The sequence below is a fragment of the Phocoena sinus genome, chromosome 9 (assembly GCF_008692025.1).
Source record: "Phocoena sinus isolate mPhoSin1 chromosome 9, mPhoSin1.pri, whole genome shotgun sequence".
Taxonomy (NCBI): Eukaryota; Metazoa; Chordata; class Mammalia; order Artiodactyla; family Phocoenidae; genus Phocoena; species Phocoena sinus.
In genome coordinates, this window is record NC_045771.1 from 88,320,849 (window position 1) to 88,340,833 (window position 19,985).

General features: G+C 39.6%; 1 protein-coding gene across 1 annotated transcript in view; it reads left to right on the forward strand.

Annotated features, from left to right (window-relative positions):
• LHFPL3 (LHFPL tetraspan subfamily member 3) overlaps window positions 1-19,985 on the forward strand; it is a 534,211-nt gene that overhangs the window by 353,585 nt on the left and 160,641 nt on the right. Inside the window, exon 2 of the mRNA XM_032643957.1 lies at window positions 12,463-12,699. Coding sequence (XP_032499848.1) covers window positions 12,463-12,699 — 237 coding nt within the window. The remainder of the gene's footprint in view (window positions 1-12,462; window positions 12,700-19,985) is intronic.

Here is a 19,985-nt window from a genome sequence, read left to right on the forward strand (position 1 = left end):
TACACACTACTATATATAAAATAGATAAACAACAAGGACCTGCTGTATAGCACAGGGAACTTTATTCAGTATCTTGTAATAACCTGTAATGGAAAAGAATCTGAGAAGGAATATATATATATATATATATATATATATATATATATATATATATATATATATACACGTGTGTGTGTGTGTATTTGAATCACTTTGTTGTACACCTGAAACATTGTAGACCAACTAGACTTCAATTTTTAAAAAAAGATTATAACGACACACTACCGTGTGTAACATCATGTGGTAGGCAGAATAATGCCCCCCAAAGATGTCCACACTCTAGTGCCTGGAACCTTGTGAATATGTTAGGTCACATGGAGATGGGGAATTAAGTTTGCAGATGCAATTAAGTTTGCTAATCAGCTGACCTTGTGATGGGGAGATTATCCTGGATTATCTGGGTGGGCCCAGCCTAATCACATGAATTATTAAAAGTGGAAGGAGAAGAGGCAGAAGAGGGTCAGAGAGATAGATGTGAAAAGACCCCACTCACCATTGAAGACCTTGAAAGAGGGAAAGGGTCCAGGAACCAAGGAATGCCAGCAGTCTCTGGAAGCAGGAAAAGGCAGGGAAATGGATTCTTGTCTGTAGCCTCCAGAAAGGAATGTAGCCCTACAAACAATGAGATGTTAGCCTCGTGAGACCTGTATCAGAATTCTGATTTACAGAATTATATATATGTATATTTAATATCTTTATTGGAGTGTAATTGCTTTACAATTCTGCTTTATACAAAGTGAATCAGCTATACATATACATATATCCCCATAACTCCTCCCTCTTGCCTCTCCCTCCCACCCTCCCTATCCCACCCCTTTAGGTGGTCACAAAGCACCGAGCCGATCTCCCTGTGCTATGCGGCTGCTTCTCACTAGCTATCAGTTTTACATTTGGTAGTGTATATATGTCCATGCCACTCTCTCACTTCCCCCTCCCCGTGTCCTCAATTCTCTATGTCTGCGTCTTTATTCCTGTCCTGCCCCTAGGTTCTTCAGAACCTTGGACCTAGAGTCTGTCATACAGAGTGAAGTAAGTCAGAAAGAGAAAAACAAATACCGTATGCTAACAAAAATATATGGAATGTAAAAAAAAAAAAAAAGGTTTTGTGTTATTTTAAGTCACTAAGTTTGTGGCGATTTGTTGCAGTAGCTATAGAAAACTAATACACATTACAGATAAGGAAATGCTTAATCTAGATTGTGTTTGATTGTAGAATCAACAAGCCCTCAGTTTGTCCCAAGTGATATTTCTTTTATGTATGAAAGTCGACTACTCTTTGAAGAATACAAACGGTACCTTGAAGAGGGAGAGCAGGCAGGGTTGTAGGGTGGAGAATGTGTGTTCATCTTTTTATTCCCTGGAGCCTGACTCAAGATAGGGACCAGGACCCAAGCCCAGATCATGGCTGCTCTAGACTGTTCTCAATTTCCATTCAGAAATTTTAAGCTCTGCTCCTGGTCATATATTGGTCTCTAAGAAGAATTAATATCCCTCTCTCTGTCTGGGCAAGCAGGAAACTGGTATTCTGGATTCAGATAGTGGTAAAAAAAAAAAATTTTTTTTTTCTTTTTTAATTTTTGGCTGCATTGGGCCTTCGTTGCTATGCACGGGCTTTTCTGTAGTTGCCGCGAGCGGGGGCTACTCTTCATTGCGGTACATGGGCTTCTCACTGTTGTGGCTTCTCTTGTTGCGGAGCATGGGTTCTAGGCGCACGGGCTTCAGTAGCTGAGGCTCGTGGGCTCTAGATCGCAGGCTCAGTAGTTGTGGCACAAGGGCTTAGTTGCTCCGCAGTATGTGGAATCTTCCCCAACCAGGGCTCGAACCCGTGTCCCCTGCATTGGCAGGTGGATTCTTAACCACTGAGCCACCAGGGAAGCCCAAGAAAAACAGATTCTTTACTGAAACATGTTGGAACAAGTGTACCATCCTATCACTTTATTAAATGTTTCTAACTAGCAGAGTTTATCAGTAATTCACATGGCCATCATCTCAAATTTTAAAATACTTTAGATCATCACAGTGCTATAATTCCCATCAGCATACCCCAGCCTTGGTTATGAGAGTGGCACATGAATCACAGTAGATTTTTTTAACCCCAAGCAGGAACCTGGGGCCTTGGTTAAAGGGTGAAAGTACAGAACCCTGAGGGCAGGAATGATCCCCAAGGGCAGAGAGCAAAAGCCCAAGCTCCCTGCTGAGGTTTCAGATTTAGCCACAGCCCTGCTGCGGCCGTTCTAGCATCTGAGTTCAAAGCAAAACCACCTTCTGGGCATTTCACTGGCAGGTTAAGACTAGGTTGCATTTCCTTTTAGTCAAGGGAAGGCATTGTTCTGATTCAGGCATTGTTCTTCAAATGTCACACGGGACAAGGTTGTATCTATAAACTTTTGGTTACCACTTTAAGAATTTGAAGTTGAAAGATGCGTGAAAATCTTTTGACAGAACATTTAACCCACTGACTTCTTTCACCCTCTCTTGACCTGATTTTTCTCCTATTCATTTTTGATACCTACTGCCAATTCCAATTCGGTTTCTCTGGGGACAGTTTTTTGTTCTAAACCATTAGCGTTCTCCATAAACATAAATCACTGAAGATTTTACCATAGATTAGTTAAAGCCTAACATATCTCAAGATTATTTTCCCTAATCTGAATAAATTGTTTCAAAGGCATAGCAAAGAGAATGGAAGGCTTTAAAAAAAATTGTTTTTTCAAGGAGCAAGAAATAAAGAAAAAAAAAAAGGAACTCAAACAATTTGCCACAGTTGTGTTTTTCTTTAGCAGTTTTTTGTTTTAGCTGTAATAAAGCAGACCCTGAGAGTCTGCATAACCTTGATCTTAAGCATCCAAGTGGTGAGGGGATGGAAATGAGGACGTGACACTAAAGAGGAACAGAATAGACATTAGGAACAGTCAGCTCAGAAAATTTTGTTATCCAGAGCCCCAACGTGCCGTTCCGCCTTTTTCAACGTGATGAAAAAATAATTCAGTGCCTAGACTAGACCGTATTTGTCCTGAATGATATTACAAGCCCTCTCTGCAAAGAATGACACCGCTCCATAGGTTATGTGGCTGTTCTTAAGCTGTATAGGGACCAGGAGTGAAGCAGAGGGAGAGCTGTATGTATCATATCGATATTGATATCAATATTGATATATTGATTAGATATAGATGGAAGGAAGGAAGGGAGGAAAGAGAAGGGGGGAGAAAGAAGGGGAAAGAGAGAGGGAAAGAAAGAGAGAAAGAAATATCAGCTAAACTGTGAAAAAACATAACCTGGGAGTCTGTAAATAATGTGTACATGTGTGCATCTAATGCCCCCTTGAAAGTAAGAGCCTTCCTTACAAAGGATGGTTGGGGAAGCATCCATCTTGCTTGAGCTTGGTTCCACTTCTGACATTTTTAGTATGTAGTATTTAGTTTTTCCACATGTTGTTTTTGAACAATAATTTTTGCCATTTGAAGTTTCTAAAGAATTGAAATGTTACATCAAGAAAATAAAATAAAACGTGGGCAAGCTGTGTAAAAGAAAAGCTTGCCACCATAAAGCTACATTGGTGACAAATTCTGTTTCAGGGAAGTGTGTACAAATGGGCACTCTGTTTCGGGGGAGTCTGGCAGGTTTGGGAGACCTCATCCTCACTGAGAAGGAGTTCAGTTGCTCCTAAGTTTACCCCTTTTACAGAGAAATGAGATGCTGCTGGCTGGATTGGCATGAGATTCCTGACCTTGTCAAACTCCAGCCAATGTCTCCTTTCCCTGAGTTAGGGCAGAGAGCAAGGATACCACCCTCTGTCTGTCTGCTGAGCAGGAAGACATTGAGTCTGCTCAGGAATTACTTTACAGATGCAGTTATTTCTCATCATGTGTGTATCTATGGAGCATCAAGTGAATACAAATATACTCCTAAATATGAATGATATAAAGTAAATAGTAAATAACCACTCAAACATCTAGACCATGGCTCCCTGTTTTACAAATAAAGTAGCTTGGCACAAGGGACCACACGGAAAAATGCTGGCAAGATAATAATTGGTCTTTGCTCCGGGTGTTACCATGGCTAAAGCAGATTTGCTGGGAGAATGATGATAGGTGTACTGTTCATATGGCTGTGGAGAAAGACGATATTTTCTTCTATTAAGGTCCTGTGTCTGAAATGCAATATAGATTTTAGCACTTGAAAATGTTGCCTGAGTCAAGAGCTCTCCTGCACTTTTCAAAGTTTGTGACCTGCCAGCATGTTTGGTTTTGCGTTTATTGAAATGTTCATTAAAACAATGTGTCTGTAGAAACTCAAAGAAGTTACTTAAAAGAAGTAAATCTTCACAAAAACTTTATTAGGACTGAATTGACTCATGTCTTTATTTTTACCTGAAGTAGAACTTATTCTATATGTAAGTAACCATATGTAAATTAATAAGGTAAATATATTCATAGTCATATATACACATGTATACTCTTAAAAGGAATATGTACCTTTTAAGAGCATATAAAATGTTTGGCTAACACATAGCCAAGTTAAAATATCAAGCCAAAAACCAACTTAAAATATCAAGCCAAAAAAAAGGTTGGATTTTTTTGGGAAATGTGTATAAAACCAAATATACATATATTTATTTATAATTAATCTCATTAATTCCCATTTCACACATTTATAATTTATAATTACTCTTATGTTCTTGGCACTGCATATCAGGTGAAATTCTGATTAGGTAAAGTACTGATGTAAACAAAAGAAATATATATAAAAGCTAGCAGTTTCTAAGCATCAGTTTAGTAGTAGCTCACGTACTCAATAAATGTCTAATTATAAACAACAAGCACTTTCAAGATTCTGTAAGTGTTCTTAGTAAAAATAAAAATATTCTAAAGTAATTTCGAGACTTCCGTGTCAGGCCAGTGGTTAAGACTCTGTGCTTCCACTGCAGGGGGCACAGGTTCAATCCCTGGTCAGGAAACTAAGATCCCACATGCCGCGCTGCATGGCCAAAAAAAAATAGAAAAGAGTGAAATCTTAAACTCTAATAATAAAGTAATTTCATGTGCATCCTTATTGTTGATAAGTAAAGGGTAATAGTGTATGTGGTGTTAAAAGCATAGATTCCAAAGCTAGACTACGTGAATTCAAATCCTGTTTCACCACTTGTGGGCTTTGCATGACCTTGAGCAAGCTATTTGAAGTTTCTGTGCTTCAGCTTCCTTTTTTCCTATACATAAAAAAGAAAATAATGTTGGGGTTGGTGGAGAAACAATGAATGACAACCCTCTGTTCCCCCTCCGCAGTGGACTGAATGTTTATGTCTCCCCAAGATTCACAGGTTAAAACCCTAATCCCAGTATGATCGTATTAGCAGCTGGGGCCTTTGGGAGGTGATTAGGTTCTGAGGGCAGAGCCCCCGTGAATGGGATTCATGACCTTATAAGAAGAGGCCGCAGGGCTAGCTAGCTGTCTTTCCGCCATGTGAGGGAGGATACAACGAGAAGTCAGCCATCTGCAGCTCAGAAGAGGGTGCTCACCAAACCCACCATACTGGTGCTCTGATCTCAGACTTCTAGCCTCCAGAACTGTGGGACCCTCCCAAGCTCTGAACCAACTAAGAGAGAGAAGAGCTGGCAGATGGAGACCAAATATACCCTTTAGGATGAGAAAGCTTAGGTTGAAGAAATGACTCTGGGTCTCTCAGCCAAAAGGACTTCCTAATCTGCACCCCCAGAATCAAACATACTTGTCTTCCTACTTCTGGGCATCACTGGAAAGTCAAGCCCACCCTGTGTAAAATGTACAGCACAGAAGAGTGGAGTATATTCTTCATGTGGGCAAACTGCTCCTAAGGTAAGGAGAGGAAGGGGCTGGGCTGGTATGCAGAATACCTCTCCTCCAGGTATTCCTCAGGTGACTCACTCCATCTCAGTGGGAAGGAAGAAAGAATGGGATGAGGAGTGAAGGGTATTTCAGGAAAAAATCCCTGTTTCTAGAAACTAGAGAAGCTGGGAAGTAGTGCTCTCATGTTTGTCTTAGCTTTATTTGAGAATTAAATGAGATGATGTATGCGCAGTGTGCCCCACTCATGGTGAACGTATAATAAATGTTAGCTATTTATTATGGTGTGTACTGTTATTAACTATGTCATATCAAGATTTCATGGAGTCTGACTGGATCCAAGATAGATATCAAAAGCCATCTACTAGCATTCTAGAGATCAGAACTGTATTGTATTTTTAAGTTCTACATTCTGATCTGTAATTATATTTGGCTAGTAACCCTCAAAATTTGGGCACATTAGCAAGGTACATTGTACTTAGTTAAATGTTTTTCCTCATATCCCGGAAAAGCTTTTTCTCCACTACGTAGCTCCTAAGCACAGGTGTGGGTGGGCTCCTGATTCTCCCCTTTCTATTAAACCCAATGGTGTGGGTTTCACATCTGATTGAGCACAAGGCACAAGTGGATGCATGGTGCCCTTTACTCCGGCAATTAGGGCTGAGCGTCTGTGCAGAGAAGCTTCTCTCATCCCACACAACTTTCTAATTCTCCTCTTTTGAGAGCCCGTTGTTTATTTACATTTTCTCTTTCTCCTCTTTCTAAGGGATGCTGTATCTTTTGTGCTATGACCCCAAGTTAAATGCTCATAAAATTATACTGGGTTTAAAACCAAAACTGATCAGGAGACAATTTGTTTTCTCCACTGGACTCTAAACCACAGTACTTTGTCCTGGATTGTCTAGCAACTCAGTTCTCCAGAGGTAAACTGAGGTATAAATTCAGTACCTTTTCCAGACGTATGAATACTATGGTTCAGTTTGGTTGGCCGTGTGCTAATGAGGAAACTGTAGGAATGCTTCGTGTCTCTCCTTAACCAGGTGTTTAGAGTAAAAATCCTCCTGTGAAAGTTCCCCCTCCATAGCCTGGCAGCTCTGCTGGCATCAGTTTCTTCAATTACTATATGCCTGGATAATTGATAAAGTGAACTCAGGTTCATTTTTTTCACCACGTTCCCTCTGAGTGCTTCAGCAACGTGAGGCAGTTTATAATGCTTTTTGTGCAACAGTGCATAGACTTTTAAAAGAATGAATTTAGACCTTCCCTTCCTGTCCAAAAAATAAGCCGTTCTCAGGTTTGCAATGTTGAAAGTCCTGATTAGGACAGTTGGTTCAGCAATGTCAGCAGGCCCAAGTGACCCAAATCATAGACCCCCCCCCCCGCCCCCGCCATTGCTTTTTTCCTCTTGCTTCATTTCCCTTTGGAGAAAGACCCAATTAAAAACAGTTGTGGATTTTTCTGAGGCTGTTTCTTTCACAGAGGTTATATTCAGCTCTTTGGCAAAGAAAAATACCAGAGCAATTAGTGGCTCTAGGGAACCACTAGCTGTTTGTGTGCTATTTCAGAAGAACCCATTGTGGGCAGCCTCTACATAGAGGTTCCTTTTAGAATGTGAATGCTTCTTAGCCATTTGGAATATGCTTAAAATTGAAGTCAACAGTCATGCCCTCACAAAGGTGCCTTGATTGTATATTCTAGATTAGAAGATGTCATGGCAGCTTTCCGTAAGGACATAGGTTTCTTTTCATCATTATTCTCTGCTCACCTCCAGCTTGTGAGCTCTTGTTTCTCTTTAATATTCAAGAATGTTCTCTGATATACTTCTGGAAAACCTGCTGCTGAAATGAAGGAATATATAACTGCAAGTAACTTAGTCATTTTCTAGGTGACATTCTAATAAGAAACCGTTTTTGGATAATAGCCCAGTTGGAACTAATTCTCCACTATCCCTCCCAGTCAGGAAATAGCATGTCCAAGTTAATCAAATGTTCTGGTGCCTTGTATACGCTAATGTTTAGTATAGTGGTGGTGCTGCGTCTTACAGGATGATCAATTTGTAAAGAATTAGAAATAATTATAAAGCCAACAGGAATATTATTTCATCCTTTGTTGACTGAGGCATTAGCCTAGCATCTTGCAGGTACTTCTTAGTCAGGATTACAAACAGCTGTTAGTTTCTAGCGGCTCTACAAATCGTGCAGGTTAGTGAGGTTCTGGTTAATAGGATGCCAGGAAGCAGAATTTATAATAGCATTCAAGCATTAATGCAGAATGTAATAACCATACCTTTCCTGAGAAACCAACAGAGCCTAAACTATCTTAATGGTTTAAATTAATCTTTAATACACTATAACTTTGGGGAGGGGGCTTTGCCTTTCAAAAATAAAACAGCCAAGTTGGGGAAGTTCGGATAGGGTGAGAAGAAAATGTATATTTGATAATACATTGTCAGAAAATAAAATTTGTTATGCAGTGGCCATCTAGAAGCACAACTTTCAAAAAGATAGGATTTATTTATTTAAAAATTGGATTTTAATCAGACTTCACTTACAAAGTTTTGAAATCTTTTAAGTGCAGTTGAGTTTCATTTTTTATTATCCTACTACAGAACCATTCAGATTTTCAAAACAGACGAATTTTTTTAAAAGATCAGATCTTTCACTTTAAGAGACAGCCAACAAGAAGGGGGTGGAGAATGCAGTACAAATTCCAGTGCCTTCTGGCCTGAAGGACACCTGGAGTACACCTGTGAGTGGGGGACCTAAACCTTTTTCCCTGGGAGGCCAAAACCCGACCTTGTTATCAGCCCAGGTTTTATCTTAAGATTCCTCTGGGGCTTCCCTGGTGGCTCAGTGGTTGAGAGTCTGCCTGCCGATGCAGGGCACTCGGGTTCGTGCCCCGGTCGGGGAAGATCCCACATGCCGCGGAGTGGCTGGGCCCGTGAGCCATGGCGGCTGAGCCTGCGGGTCCGGAACCTGTGCTCGGCAACGGGAGAGGCCACAACAGTGAAAGGCCCACGTACTGCAAAAGAAAAAAAAAAAAAGATTCCTCTGAACAGCCAACTCCCTTAGACCATATTGAAAATAAAAATTGCACTTCAAAAATTCTATTTTTGTTACTTTCAGCAAAAATACCCATTGCGTAGAATGAAGCACAATGGGGTATATTATATCCTCTATCTTCCCAGATTCTTCACTTAAAAGTTGATTAAGGAAATCATATACTTTGAAGATAGGGAATAATGAATTGCCATTCATAGTCTCCTGTAGTTTTAGCTTCAGAGTGTGAATTCTGCCTCTGCTTTTTTTATTCCAGTATGTAATTCAGAGTTTCCAGAAATGAAAATTTTTAAGATAGTCTACCCTCAGTGCATAAAGACTTTGAGAAAAGATGTCTTTGTTGATGTCAGCATTCCACAAACATCCTATTCCAGTGGAATTGTCCTATAATGTCCAATAACCTGCCTGAACTTGAGTCACTTGGTGATATCTATTAAGTTTAGGTAAAACTATGTTACCATGCTCCAAATGATTCCCATTCATTAAAAAAAAATTGATTTTCCTTTTTAAGTAATTTTGTCATAAATAAAAATTATGTTAAAAAGCATTGAGAATATTTTAGAAGATATTCCATGTAACATAGCTTCCTTAGAGGTGATTTTTCTGAAATATGGTTTAGATTTAAAAATCTGGGTCTTCCCAAATAAAATGAATTTTCACTCATGGAAACCACATGTTTTTTAAAATACAAAGATGATTACTACTAGAAATGCCTTGGAGAGCATGTTGGTACTGAATGCTAGAAACTACAGAAGGAATGGGAATTTGAAGTATTTTCAAATCATCAGCTTCACTTTTTTCTAATCTCCCAAGTACTTGTAATCTGTCGTCAAGTTATAAAAAAATTGCCTGTGTTAAATGTTATCGAAGTATGAATCCATATTTAACTAGATTGGTGACCTTTGCTAGTTGTGATGTTGACTTCTGTAAACTATATTTTAGAGTATACTGTCTAGGTGCTATAATTTGTTGATTGTTTCATTCAGTTTCTGATTCAAAAGTGTTTTATTGCCAACTATCTACAAGGCACTCTTTTAGGTGCTATAAATATGATGACTTAATATGACTTAACTTAGCTTAATATGATGATTCTTTCCTCAGAAAGCTTATAGTCTATAATTGAGATAATGCTTATAAATAAATAACTGTAACACATGTAAAACAACAACAGTAAGAACTTTAAGATCAGTGCAGTCAACAGCTATGTGAGTTCAGAGAAGGGCAATAATGTAGTTCAAGGAGAATTTGAGATGGCTCACTCTGTGGAGAATGTTGCTTTTGACTGAACGTTAAAGGATATTTAAGAGTAGAGTATTGGGCTTCCCTGGTGGCGCAGTAGTTGAGAGTCCGCCTGCCGATGCAGGGGACATGGGTTCGTGCCCCGGTCCGGGAAGATCCCACATGCCGCGGGGCGGCTGGTCCCGTGAGCCATGGCCGCTGAGCCTGCGCGTCTGGAGCCTGTGCTCCGCAACGGGAGAGGCCACAACAGTGAGAGGCCTGCGTACCGCCAAAAAAAAAAAAGAGTAGAGTATTTAGGGACAGTAGTGGCAAATTCTCCAGGCAAAAGAGAAAACAGAGATCCAAAAACTTGGTGCATGGACAGGGGATCATGTGTATTTCAACCCACATGAAGTGGAGAGTATAAAGGGGAAGAGGACTGGAAACTAAGTAGGGGTTGGACCGTGGATCCTTGAATATCTAGCTGAGTGTCTGAGTGTTCTTCAATACCAGTGGGAACCAGCAAGACATCTTGAGCGTGAGCAGTAATGTGTGATGTGAAATACAGTGAGGATGAACAGAAGGCAGAGGGAAGTTAGGGTTCCTTTTGAGAGATAATGACGGCTTAAAGTAGGAGTGCCTATGCGGAGATACTGCACAGGTAGGTAAGAGAAGCATGGCAACATTTGTGATGTGGGGCAAAGAAAAGAGAGGACTTAAGTGTGACCCAAAGTTTTGAACTATCATCCTGTAAAATAACGAGGAATCCTAAATCAGAGTTCTCCCAGGCAGTCTTCCTTCCTGTCACCCCTCTTGGTATCTGTCTCCTCCAGACCTGTCTTGTAGAGCTGTCCTCCTGTTAAAAAGTAAGATAATAGTTGTCTACTTCTGGCTTGTTCAGTAAGTTGCAGTGAGGTAAGAATTATGTGGGACTTGCTCCTGCCAGCTTCAGGGATTGTTTGCCTCCGATAGTCACAGAACTCTAACTGGGTTGTGCTATCAAAGTCATCTTTAGTTACATGCCCTGGAAACAATGACCTGCTGGGATGCATAGCCCCTGCCTGCCTCACAGCATCAACACCATCACTTTCTCCACCCCCATCACTAATCTCCTGGTAGCTTCTGAAATACACCAAGCCTCTTTCCCACATTGGGGCCTTTGCACATGCTCTTGCCTGAAACATCTTTCCCATCTGTTTCACATGTCTAGTGCTTTGCCTGTTTTTGGCCTTAGCTTAAATGTCATCCCCTCAAGAGGCCTTACCTGATCACTTTCTCTAAAGAAGGTCCCACCCGCTCTTCTCTGAGCCCTTTGTTTCTTTCTTGCCTATTACTTATTACAACTTAGAATTATTTTATTTGCATGCTTACTCATTTTTTGCCTCCTTTCCTGACAGAACATAAAGTCTATGATAACATAAACCATGTCTCTTTTCTTGATGACTGTATCCCTTGATGGCACCAAGAACTGTGTCTGGTACTCCTTAGGAGACACTCGATAAGCAGCTGTTGAATTAATGAGTGAACTACCTATTCAGAATGCTCTATGTAACCTAACACTGTCATCATTTACCCTCAAATAATTGGATTAAATGTAAAGAGAGTAGCAACAAAAGCCTTCAAATTAACATATTCTTATTTAAAAGTATTCATATGATTCACATGGTGATATTTGGGAAGTAGAACATAAGTATTCTCCTTAAATTCCTGAATTTCCATAAGAGCTCTGTGGTGCCACACCGCATTACCATGATTTTCGGCCTTTTAAAAACTGAAATAGAACGGAGAATAGACTAGAAAATATCAGAGTGCATTGCATGTGGTAAGTGTAGTTTCAAGAAACTTTTTAGTGTGTATGTTGGAAGTCACAATATGAAACTATTTTTTACTGTGACTCCAAGTCAATATATGCTCTGGTATTTTCCACGTTATCCTAATCCCCAATCTGGCTGCTGTTATAGCTCTTCAGAGCCAGCATTGAATTGTCATTTTGCAGTGTTAGGATTGCCTGTGGCCTATTTGCAGTGGAAGCCTTCTCACAAATGCACTCAAATTCAATTTTTTTTAAAGTATTTTCTTATTGATCAGCATACCTTAGCCTCTCTTATAATGCTCAGTCTCAAAAGAGAGTTCCCAGAGCCCCTTTCACTGCAGAGTGCTGGGCTGCTATTAAGTTAACCAGGAAAAAACCACTCAGGGTTGGACAGCAGTAAGATTTGCTGGTTTTGACATCAAGAATTTGGACAATGATTTGACACATAGTAGCTACATTTGCTAAAATGGAATTTATGTAACTCCTTTTCTCTTTTTTTCCTCTCTTTCTAAGCTGCCTGCCTTGTGCTTGGCTGTATGATTTTCCCTGATGGCTGGGATTCAGATGAAGTAAAACGGATGTGTGGAGAAAAGACAGACAAGTACACTCTTGGGGCTTGTTCAGTCCGCTGGGCTTACATCCTGGCTATCATTGGGATTTTGGATGCCCTCATCCTCTCGTTTCTGGCATTCGTGCTTGGTAACCGACAAGACAGCTTGATGGCAGAGGAACTGAAGGCAGAAAACAAAGGTAAGATTGCTTTGGGGAGCTCTTACCTGGACACCTCAAACACAAAAAATGACACTCTGCATTCTTTCCCGTCTGGTAGCAGTGCATCCCCTCTGGGTCTAATTTGCTGCATTTTAAAAAGTTGAAGTATAGTTGATTTACAGTGTTGTGTTAATTTCTGCTGTACAGCAAAGTGATTCAGTTATACATATATCTGCATTCTTTTTCATATTCTTTTCCGTTATGGTTTATTGCGGGATGTTGAATATAGTTCCCTGTGCTATACAGTAGGACCTTGTTTGCCAAGGGGGAGGAGGGTTGGGGGAAGATGGATTGGGAGTTTGGTACTAGCAGATACTGCATCTTTTAATGGTGTCTAGTTCACAGACTTTTCCTAGACTCAAGACATTTACACAATTAAAATAGTGTATTTTTATGTTTACCTTTCTGAGGCTCTCTGAGTCCATGGCTATGAAACAACAACTTTTTTGGGGGGTGGGTGTGGGGAGGCCCTACTTGGCCAAACAGCAAATGCTTTCTCGCCACGTATTCAGCTATTTTCCAGCTTGAAATAAATGCCTGGGGAGGCTTTGAGAATCATCTATAAGCGTCTTTGTTAAACTGCTCACCATCAATATAGTTGAATTCAGACTCAACCTCTCAGAAAGAGGTAGAGATACTGACCACAAATAGTTACAGTTAGATATTTCAGTGTTTACCTCGTTAGCTGAATTTTAAAATGTGTTATCTGGGTAATCAAAAGTCCTCAAATTTCTCTTCAAAAAGAAAATGCCTTCTGTAACACACACACAAACTAGGATAGAAAATAGGACATTGACTAGTGAATGACACATGAATATTCTAGTGTGCCAGTAAGAGCTAGCAAGTCATTATTCAAGATAAATCTTTTAATTTTCTTTCCACATTTCTAAACCAATTTCTTGGGATAGAATTTTACTGTCTCTGTTTTGTTAAAGCCTTAGGTTCATTAAATTGTTTTGTCTTTATGTTATCTTTAATACTTTGGACTTGTATCAGCACCTTCAACTGAGTGGCTCCTTCTTCTAGCTTTTATTCCTAATTAAGAACTAAATCCATCTTTGAATTATGAAATTTAGTTTATTTCAAGTAGTATTTACTTGAAAAACTCTTCACTGCCTCAATATGCCTCAAATATAAGCATACATTAGTATCTACGTGAATGTCACATGTAATGATAGTGTAGCAAGCTTTATACTTAGAACATCACAATTTATGCTCATAAGCCGTGAACTATAAAGAGATGAATAGAGAAGTCCGGGAGAGGAGCAGTCACCCGCAAGCCCTTTATTCCTCTGATTTATAGACAGAATACATATTAGTTTACTTGGGTCTATCAAAAATATTTTAAACACAAAAATAATCCTTTCATAGGGGAATAGTGCTGAACTTCCTAAAAACATGACTACCTCCCTCTGAGTTGCCTTTTCTAGATGCTGATTACACTTATAAAGCATGTTGCAGGTTTAAAGTGCTTTCACATGCACTCATTAATTTGGTGCCCTTGGCTATTGTCTTTGTGTCTTGTTGGATGTACACAGACCGGTCTCTGTCCTGTTAACTTCACTTCAAATTTAATAGTAGAGATAGCTCAATATTAGAATAAATTACCTTTCCCTAGAGAATGAATTAAAGAAAACTACTTTGTTCTGCAAATGCTTGATTCTCACCACCACCCAGAATTCTATTTATTCACTGTACAATTCAAAGTTATATTGAGAACCTTTAACTTTCCAGATATCCTTTGACCACATAAAAGAAGAAGAAAATTCAGAAGAAAAAAATAACAAAGCCAGGAATGTTTTCACTTGGCCACTGAGAATTCTAACTCACAATCACACATATAACTGAGAATTCTCCTGAATTCATACTTCAGGATGGAACAGGCAGGATTATAGAAAAATAATCAACAGTTTCCAAGATGGGTCTTTTCTACCAGTTGATTCAGTTAAATGTGGATGTCTGATCCCTTCTGTCTAGGTCTTTATTAAAGAAAGCATCATTTTCTACTCAATGATATATTGGAAACACCTTGTAAAGGCATTAATGGGAAAGAAGATTAAAATAGGCCAATATAAGGTTTAGGGACTATCTGTGAATAATTTTTTCTGTGTTCATCATCTTCTCCATTTGAACGTATCATATTTGGATGTATTCTAGAGTTTCTTCCATCTGGTTCTAAAGGACTAAAATCAGTAGCAGTTCTTCTGTATCAAATCAGATAGATATAATAAAGCAGCAGAGAACACCAGGCCATATTGATGAAACATTTCAATTCTACCACATTTTTATTTCACAATTGAAATTCCTTTTCCTGGAACTCTGAGAATGTATCAACAGTTCTATTACCCGGGCAGTTCTGATCCGTAAACAATAGGGTCTTGTAAAAATCAGAGCAAGGTTTTCTAAGCCTTGTATAAAATGTAATTAAACCTGCATGTTTCTGAGAAACGGTAGATTTACAGTTGTTGTAGAGAGTAGCCGTTATTGTTTGTTATTATTTAAACACTTGTTCATTGTTAAAACTTGCAAAAACTTAGGTTGTTTGAGGGAAAACCAATCAGTGGTTTGTTTTTATGTTTGTGTATGAACATAGTTTCACTAACCAGTAGTTTAATGGCTTTGAAGTGCATGCAGTAACCAAAACTAAATACATCATTGTTCTCTCAGATTTCACTTCCCTGAGGATCTGTAAGAATAAGTTGTAATTATGAAGTTGGTTTTATATAGGTACTTTGCATGGCTACGTTAATATAAATTTTCCCTTATTGAAACATTGTTTTTCACTATCAATTTTTTTTTTTTACTGATAAAACTAACGTGATGTCCTTTGATAGTTAAGGCCTCCTTTGGGTTCCAGGGCAATGCAGTGAAACAAGAAGCAAATCTAGCTCATGGAATTTTGGAAGATTTTATAAACTACGTGATGCCTTCTGGTATCATGGAAGCAGATAATACCATAACTCAAGCTTTGACACAGAAGAGGAAATAGGTTATGATATAGGTTATATCACCACACACACTGTAGTATCTTTTACAGTCTTCCAGTTTTATGGCCTGGCAATCATCCTAACAACCTACATCTTATAACAAGTAGCAGGACCATTATAGAAAGAATAAACCTGCAAATGTGGCATATGCCCCCAGTTCGAAGAAGTTTGTCCTGAAAGGTCTCATTATCATTTCTCCTTAATGTGGCTTTTGTAATCTAATAATACAATTGCCCTGTATATCTAGAAAAGCCACCAAATGAGTTCAGTACAATAAGATATTGCTTAGATCCATAAGTCTTTCCCAGCAACCACCCCAATGGTCAAAACAAGAATCACTGTTACAGCCTATATCAGAGAAGGGAAGGGAATGCAGCTCTAATTGTTGCCTTTACTCCACTTACAGAGTCTTAGGGTGAAAGGTGCTCCATAGGATGCTCCAGAGCCATAAATTAACTGTCACAAAGGTGCTATTCAAAGGGAAAACGGGGAGATCCACAGATGAACATCTCCACCTCTGTCTCTTAAGATAAATGTCCAATGAATTCACCTCGATCCCATTTTCATGTTCCCATACCACACCTCCCACAGCATTTCATAAGGTCCTCCTTTTCCAAGAGTGTAAATATAATTTGAAAGAGATCTAAGCTGAAATTTATCATAAATTGTGAAATGGCAAAATCTGAATAAAGGAGTTTTAACATTGTTTCACCAAACTGAAAGCAACAACTTTGATGATGCAAGTGTTGTCTTAGGGCAGACTTCTATAAGAGAGAAAGTTAATCATCTATGGCGCTCTGACAAACAAAAAAACAACAAAAAACAGCTCCACTGAAAAACAAAGAGGAGTGAAAACTCTAAATATCCAACTAACTTTATACGGGAGTCGGCATATGCGAGAAAGCTCAACTGCATCCCCTGCATTTGGGGAGCCAGCCCTGCAGGCTGTGTGCTGTCCCTGGATCTGGGGCTAGTAGCAGACAGACAGGTGTTCACTCTTGTTTTGGGCGTTGGGCAGCATGATTTCTAAATGAGCCGACAACAGTCGGCATTTAACCTTGATATGCTGCTTAAGTGCATATTTTAACACACTGAACTGTGAAGTCAATTTCATTATGTAAAATTAAAGTTTCATCCAGATAAAAAGGATTTGAAATGAAAGCTTCATTTTCAGTTTCTTTCATTAATTGTGAAAGGATAAATAATTACATTTCCAAGAGCTCCTATGCCACAAATACCTCTTTCCTTGTCAGACACCATTCATAAAGAGGTCTGTTTCTGCGTTTATGTGTATGGTCTTTGGAATTGCTTATCAGATAATTGGGGCCTCTCCTGAGCAGTTTTAAAGTCACTTTGTCTTCTAGCACTTTAACTTCAAATGAGAAAGCATGATTATCCATCAAGAGGTGACTCCAGCTGCCACTTATTTATTAAGTGGTTTAAGCTCTTAAATGCTGTAATAGGGGGAGTTAGAATAAATTCATTTTACTTAAATAACTAATTGAGAAATGCTTCAAGATTTTGAGTTAAGGTACCATGCCGTGCCACAGCCTCATTGAGGGCGGCAGTGTGGTCTGTGGAAAGAGTGTGCACTGCCCAGAGCTGGTGTGATGTGACCCGAGGAGCCTTGCATTCATATCTTAATAGTCCCGGAATTCAGCTTCCTTCTCTGTAAAATGCAGACTCACCTAAATGGCATCTGAGGTTTCTTCCAGCTGTAAAATATTCCAATTCAAGGGACACCTTCAGAGGCGTCCTTTAAGGATGTTCTGAGAGTCGTAATAGCTTCTACCCTCAGAGCAATGAATACACTAAAGGCTCTTTTAGGGACTTGTTAGCACTGCAGGGGTGACTAGGAGAAGGGAAGGATAAACGTCAAGGGGAGGGAGGTCCAGGATGCCTAGGTGTTTCTCCCTCAGCCGTGTACCTCCCCACTGAACCTGCTGTCACAGCCCCACTCGTGCACACCACCAAGAGGAGAATGAGTCAGATTTAGAAACTCTGTCCCATGCAGAGGAGGCTCCTTGCCCCACTAGATTCCCATACTATGTGATGTCCATGTGGACACCTGGACAGTGAACAAGGCCCCAGATCACAGACACAAACTTTTCTTCTGGCCTCAACTCTGGCACTGATTAGTCATGTGACTTTGAACAAGTCTCTTAACATCTCAGAGCCTCAGCTTCACTTTCTTTAAAATGGGAACGATAATACTCAGCTCTGCCTCCTCTGTAGGGTTGGGAGAATCCACCAAAAGCATAGATGTAGAAGCAATTTATAATCAGTGATATTGATACAGGCTTATTGCTAATCATTTCCCCCATATGACATTTAATTGGTCTTTGGAATAATCCTGTGAAGTAGTTACCATCATCCCCATCATCCTAGTTTTACACGTCAAAACCCGAGGCCCATGAAAGTTAAATATTTTGTGTAAATTTTCACAGCTAGGAAGGAATGGATCCAGGACTCAAACACAAATCATTTTACTTGAAATTTCAAGTTCTTTTTGTTGTGTAATAACACAACATGATGTAATCAATTCTTTATGGATGCTGATTCGAATGCTTTCCACTTGAGTAGTCAGCCCTGTGCAAGTAAGAGTATAGTCTTATTTTCATTTGGTAGCTTTTAGATAATATTATTCAATCAAAAGTTTAATACACTTGAGAATGGGGGAAAGCCTTGATTTAAAGCTCATCCTCTTACTTGACTCTAACTTTATAAAAACCTAGTGAGGTAAGATCAGGAAGCGTAGGAAAGAAAGTATCTTCAAGTGCTTTGAATTAAAGCTTTAATAAGGCCATAGTGAATTGTCTGTTTCCCACTGGGATTTGAACAAAGCTCCCTTGGTCATCAAAGCATCTCAGAGTGTACCTCTAAAAAATGGCATACATCTTGACACTTTTTCAGAAGGGCTCACGTCAGTCTCAGTTGGAGCAGACCTTAGTGCTCATAGAGTTGTTTTATATACTTGGAGCTTCTAATTCCTCTCCTCTCACTCTTTTATAAGCTCACTCCATTCAAGTTCTCACCCCCAGCACTTCACAGACACTGTCTTATGAAGGTCACCCCCAGTCTCCTAATTGTTAAATTTCATGGTCGATTATCAATCCTTGTATTGACTTATCAGCAACCTTTCACAACTGACTGCTGGCCCCATCTGAAGGTCTGTCTTTAGCTGGCTTCCAGTAGCTGACCTTGTCTAGATTTCCTCTTGCCTCTGTGGGGCTCTTTGAGCTCAAGTCTCCTTTGCTGATTCCTCACTATCTCTCCACTCTATCTATGTTCATATCCCAGGTTATCTCATCTCTGCTATGACTTTATTTATTTTTAACATCTTCATTGGAGTATAATTGCTTTACAATGGTGTGCTAGTTTCCGCTTTACAACAAAGTGAATCAGTCACACATACGTTCCCATATCTCCTCCCTCTTGCGTCTCCCTCCCTCCCACCCTCCTATCCCACCCCTCTAGGTCGTCACAAAGCACCGAGCTGATCTCCCTGTGCTATGCGGCTGCTTCCCACTAGCTGTCTATTTTACGTTTGGTAGTGTATATATGTCATGCCACTCTCTCACTTTGTCACAGCTTACCCTTCGCCCTCCCCACGTCCTCAAGTCCACTCTCTAGTAGGTCTGTGTCCTTATTCCCGTGACTTTAAATGACTGCTGTACCCTAATGACTCCCAAATTTAATCCACCTCCCACCTCTCCAATGAACTCTGGTCTCATATACCCAACTGCCTACTTGACACCCTTTTTTAATATCTAAATTAGCTTCTCAAACTTAACAAACTTTCCCAAACTGAGCTCCTTATCTTTCCCACAAAGCCTCCTTCCCCCACGGTCTTCCCCATCTCAGTTCATGACATCTCTTATCTCTAGTATTCTTATCTACATATTTACACTTCTAGGCCACAAATATACCTCTGAAAATTTTTTCTCCCCCATAAATATTCTCCAGTAGTTTAGTTGCTTCCTGTTTATCTAGTTTCCTAACAAGGAACCCCTCTAGCTTTCCTCTTATTCATGCTGGAGTCTCTGGTGTTTTTCCACATCCTCTATCTGGAGAAGCACAGGTACCAAATGAAACATTAGTGTTCTTGACTTTCATTCTAGTTAAATCTCCTTGGGGCTCAGTGTCCCTACTCAGACTTGTTTTTTTAGTGTACATGAAATTTTTTGGCAAGTGATGTTTACATTCTTGCTGCATGCTCACTGATTCCATTGTGAGGTCGAAGAACACACTGAAAATGTAACTTGTCACTTCACTTGC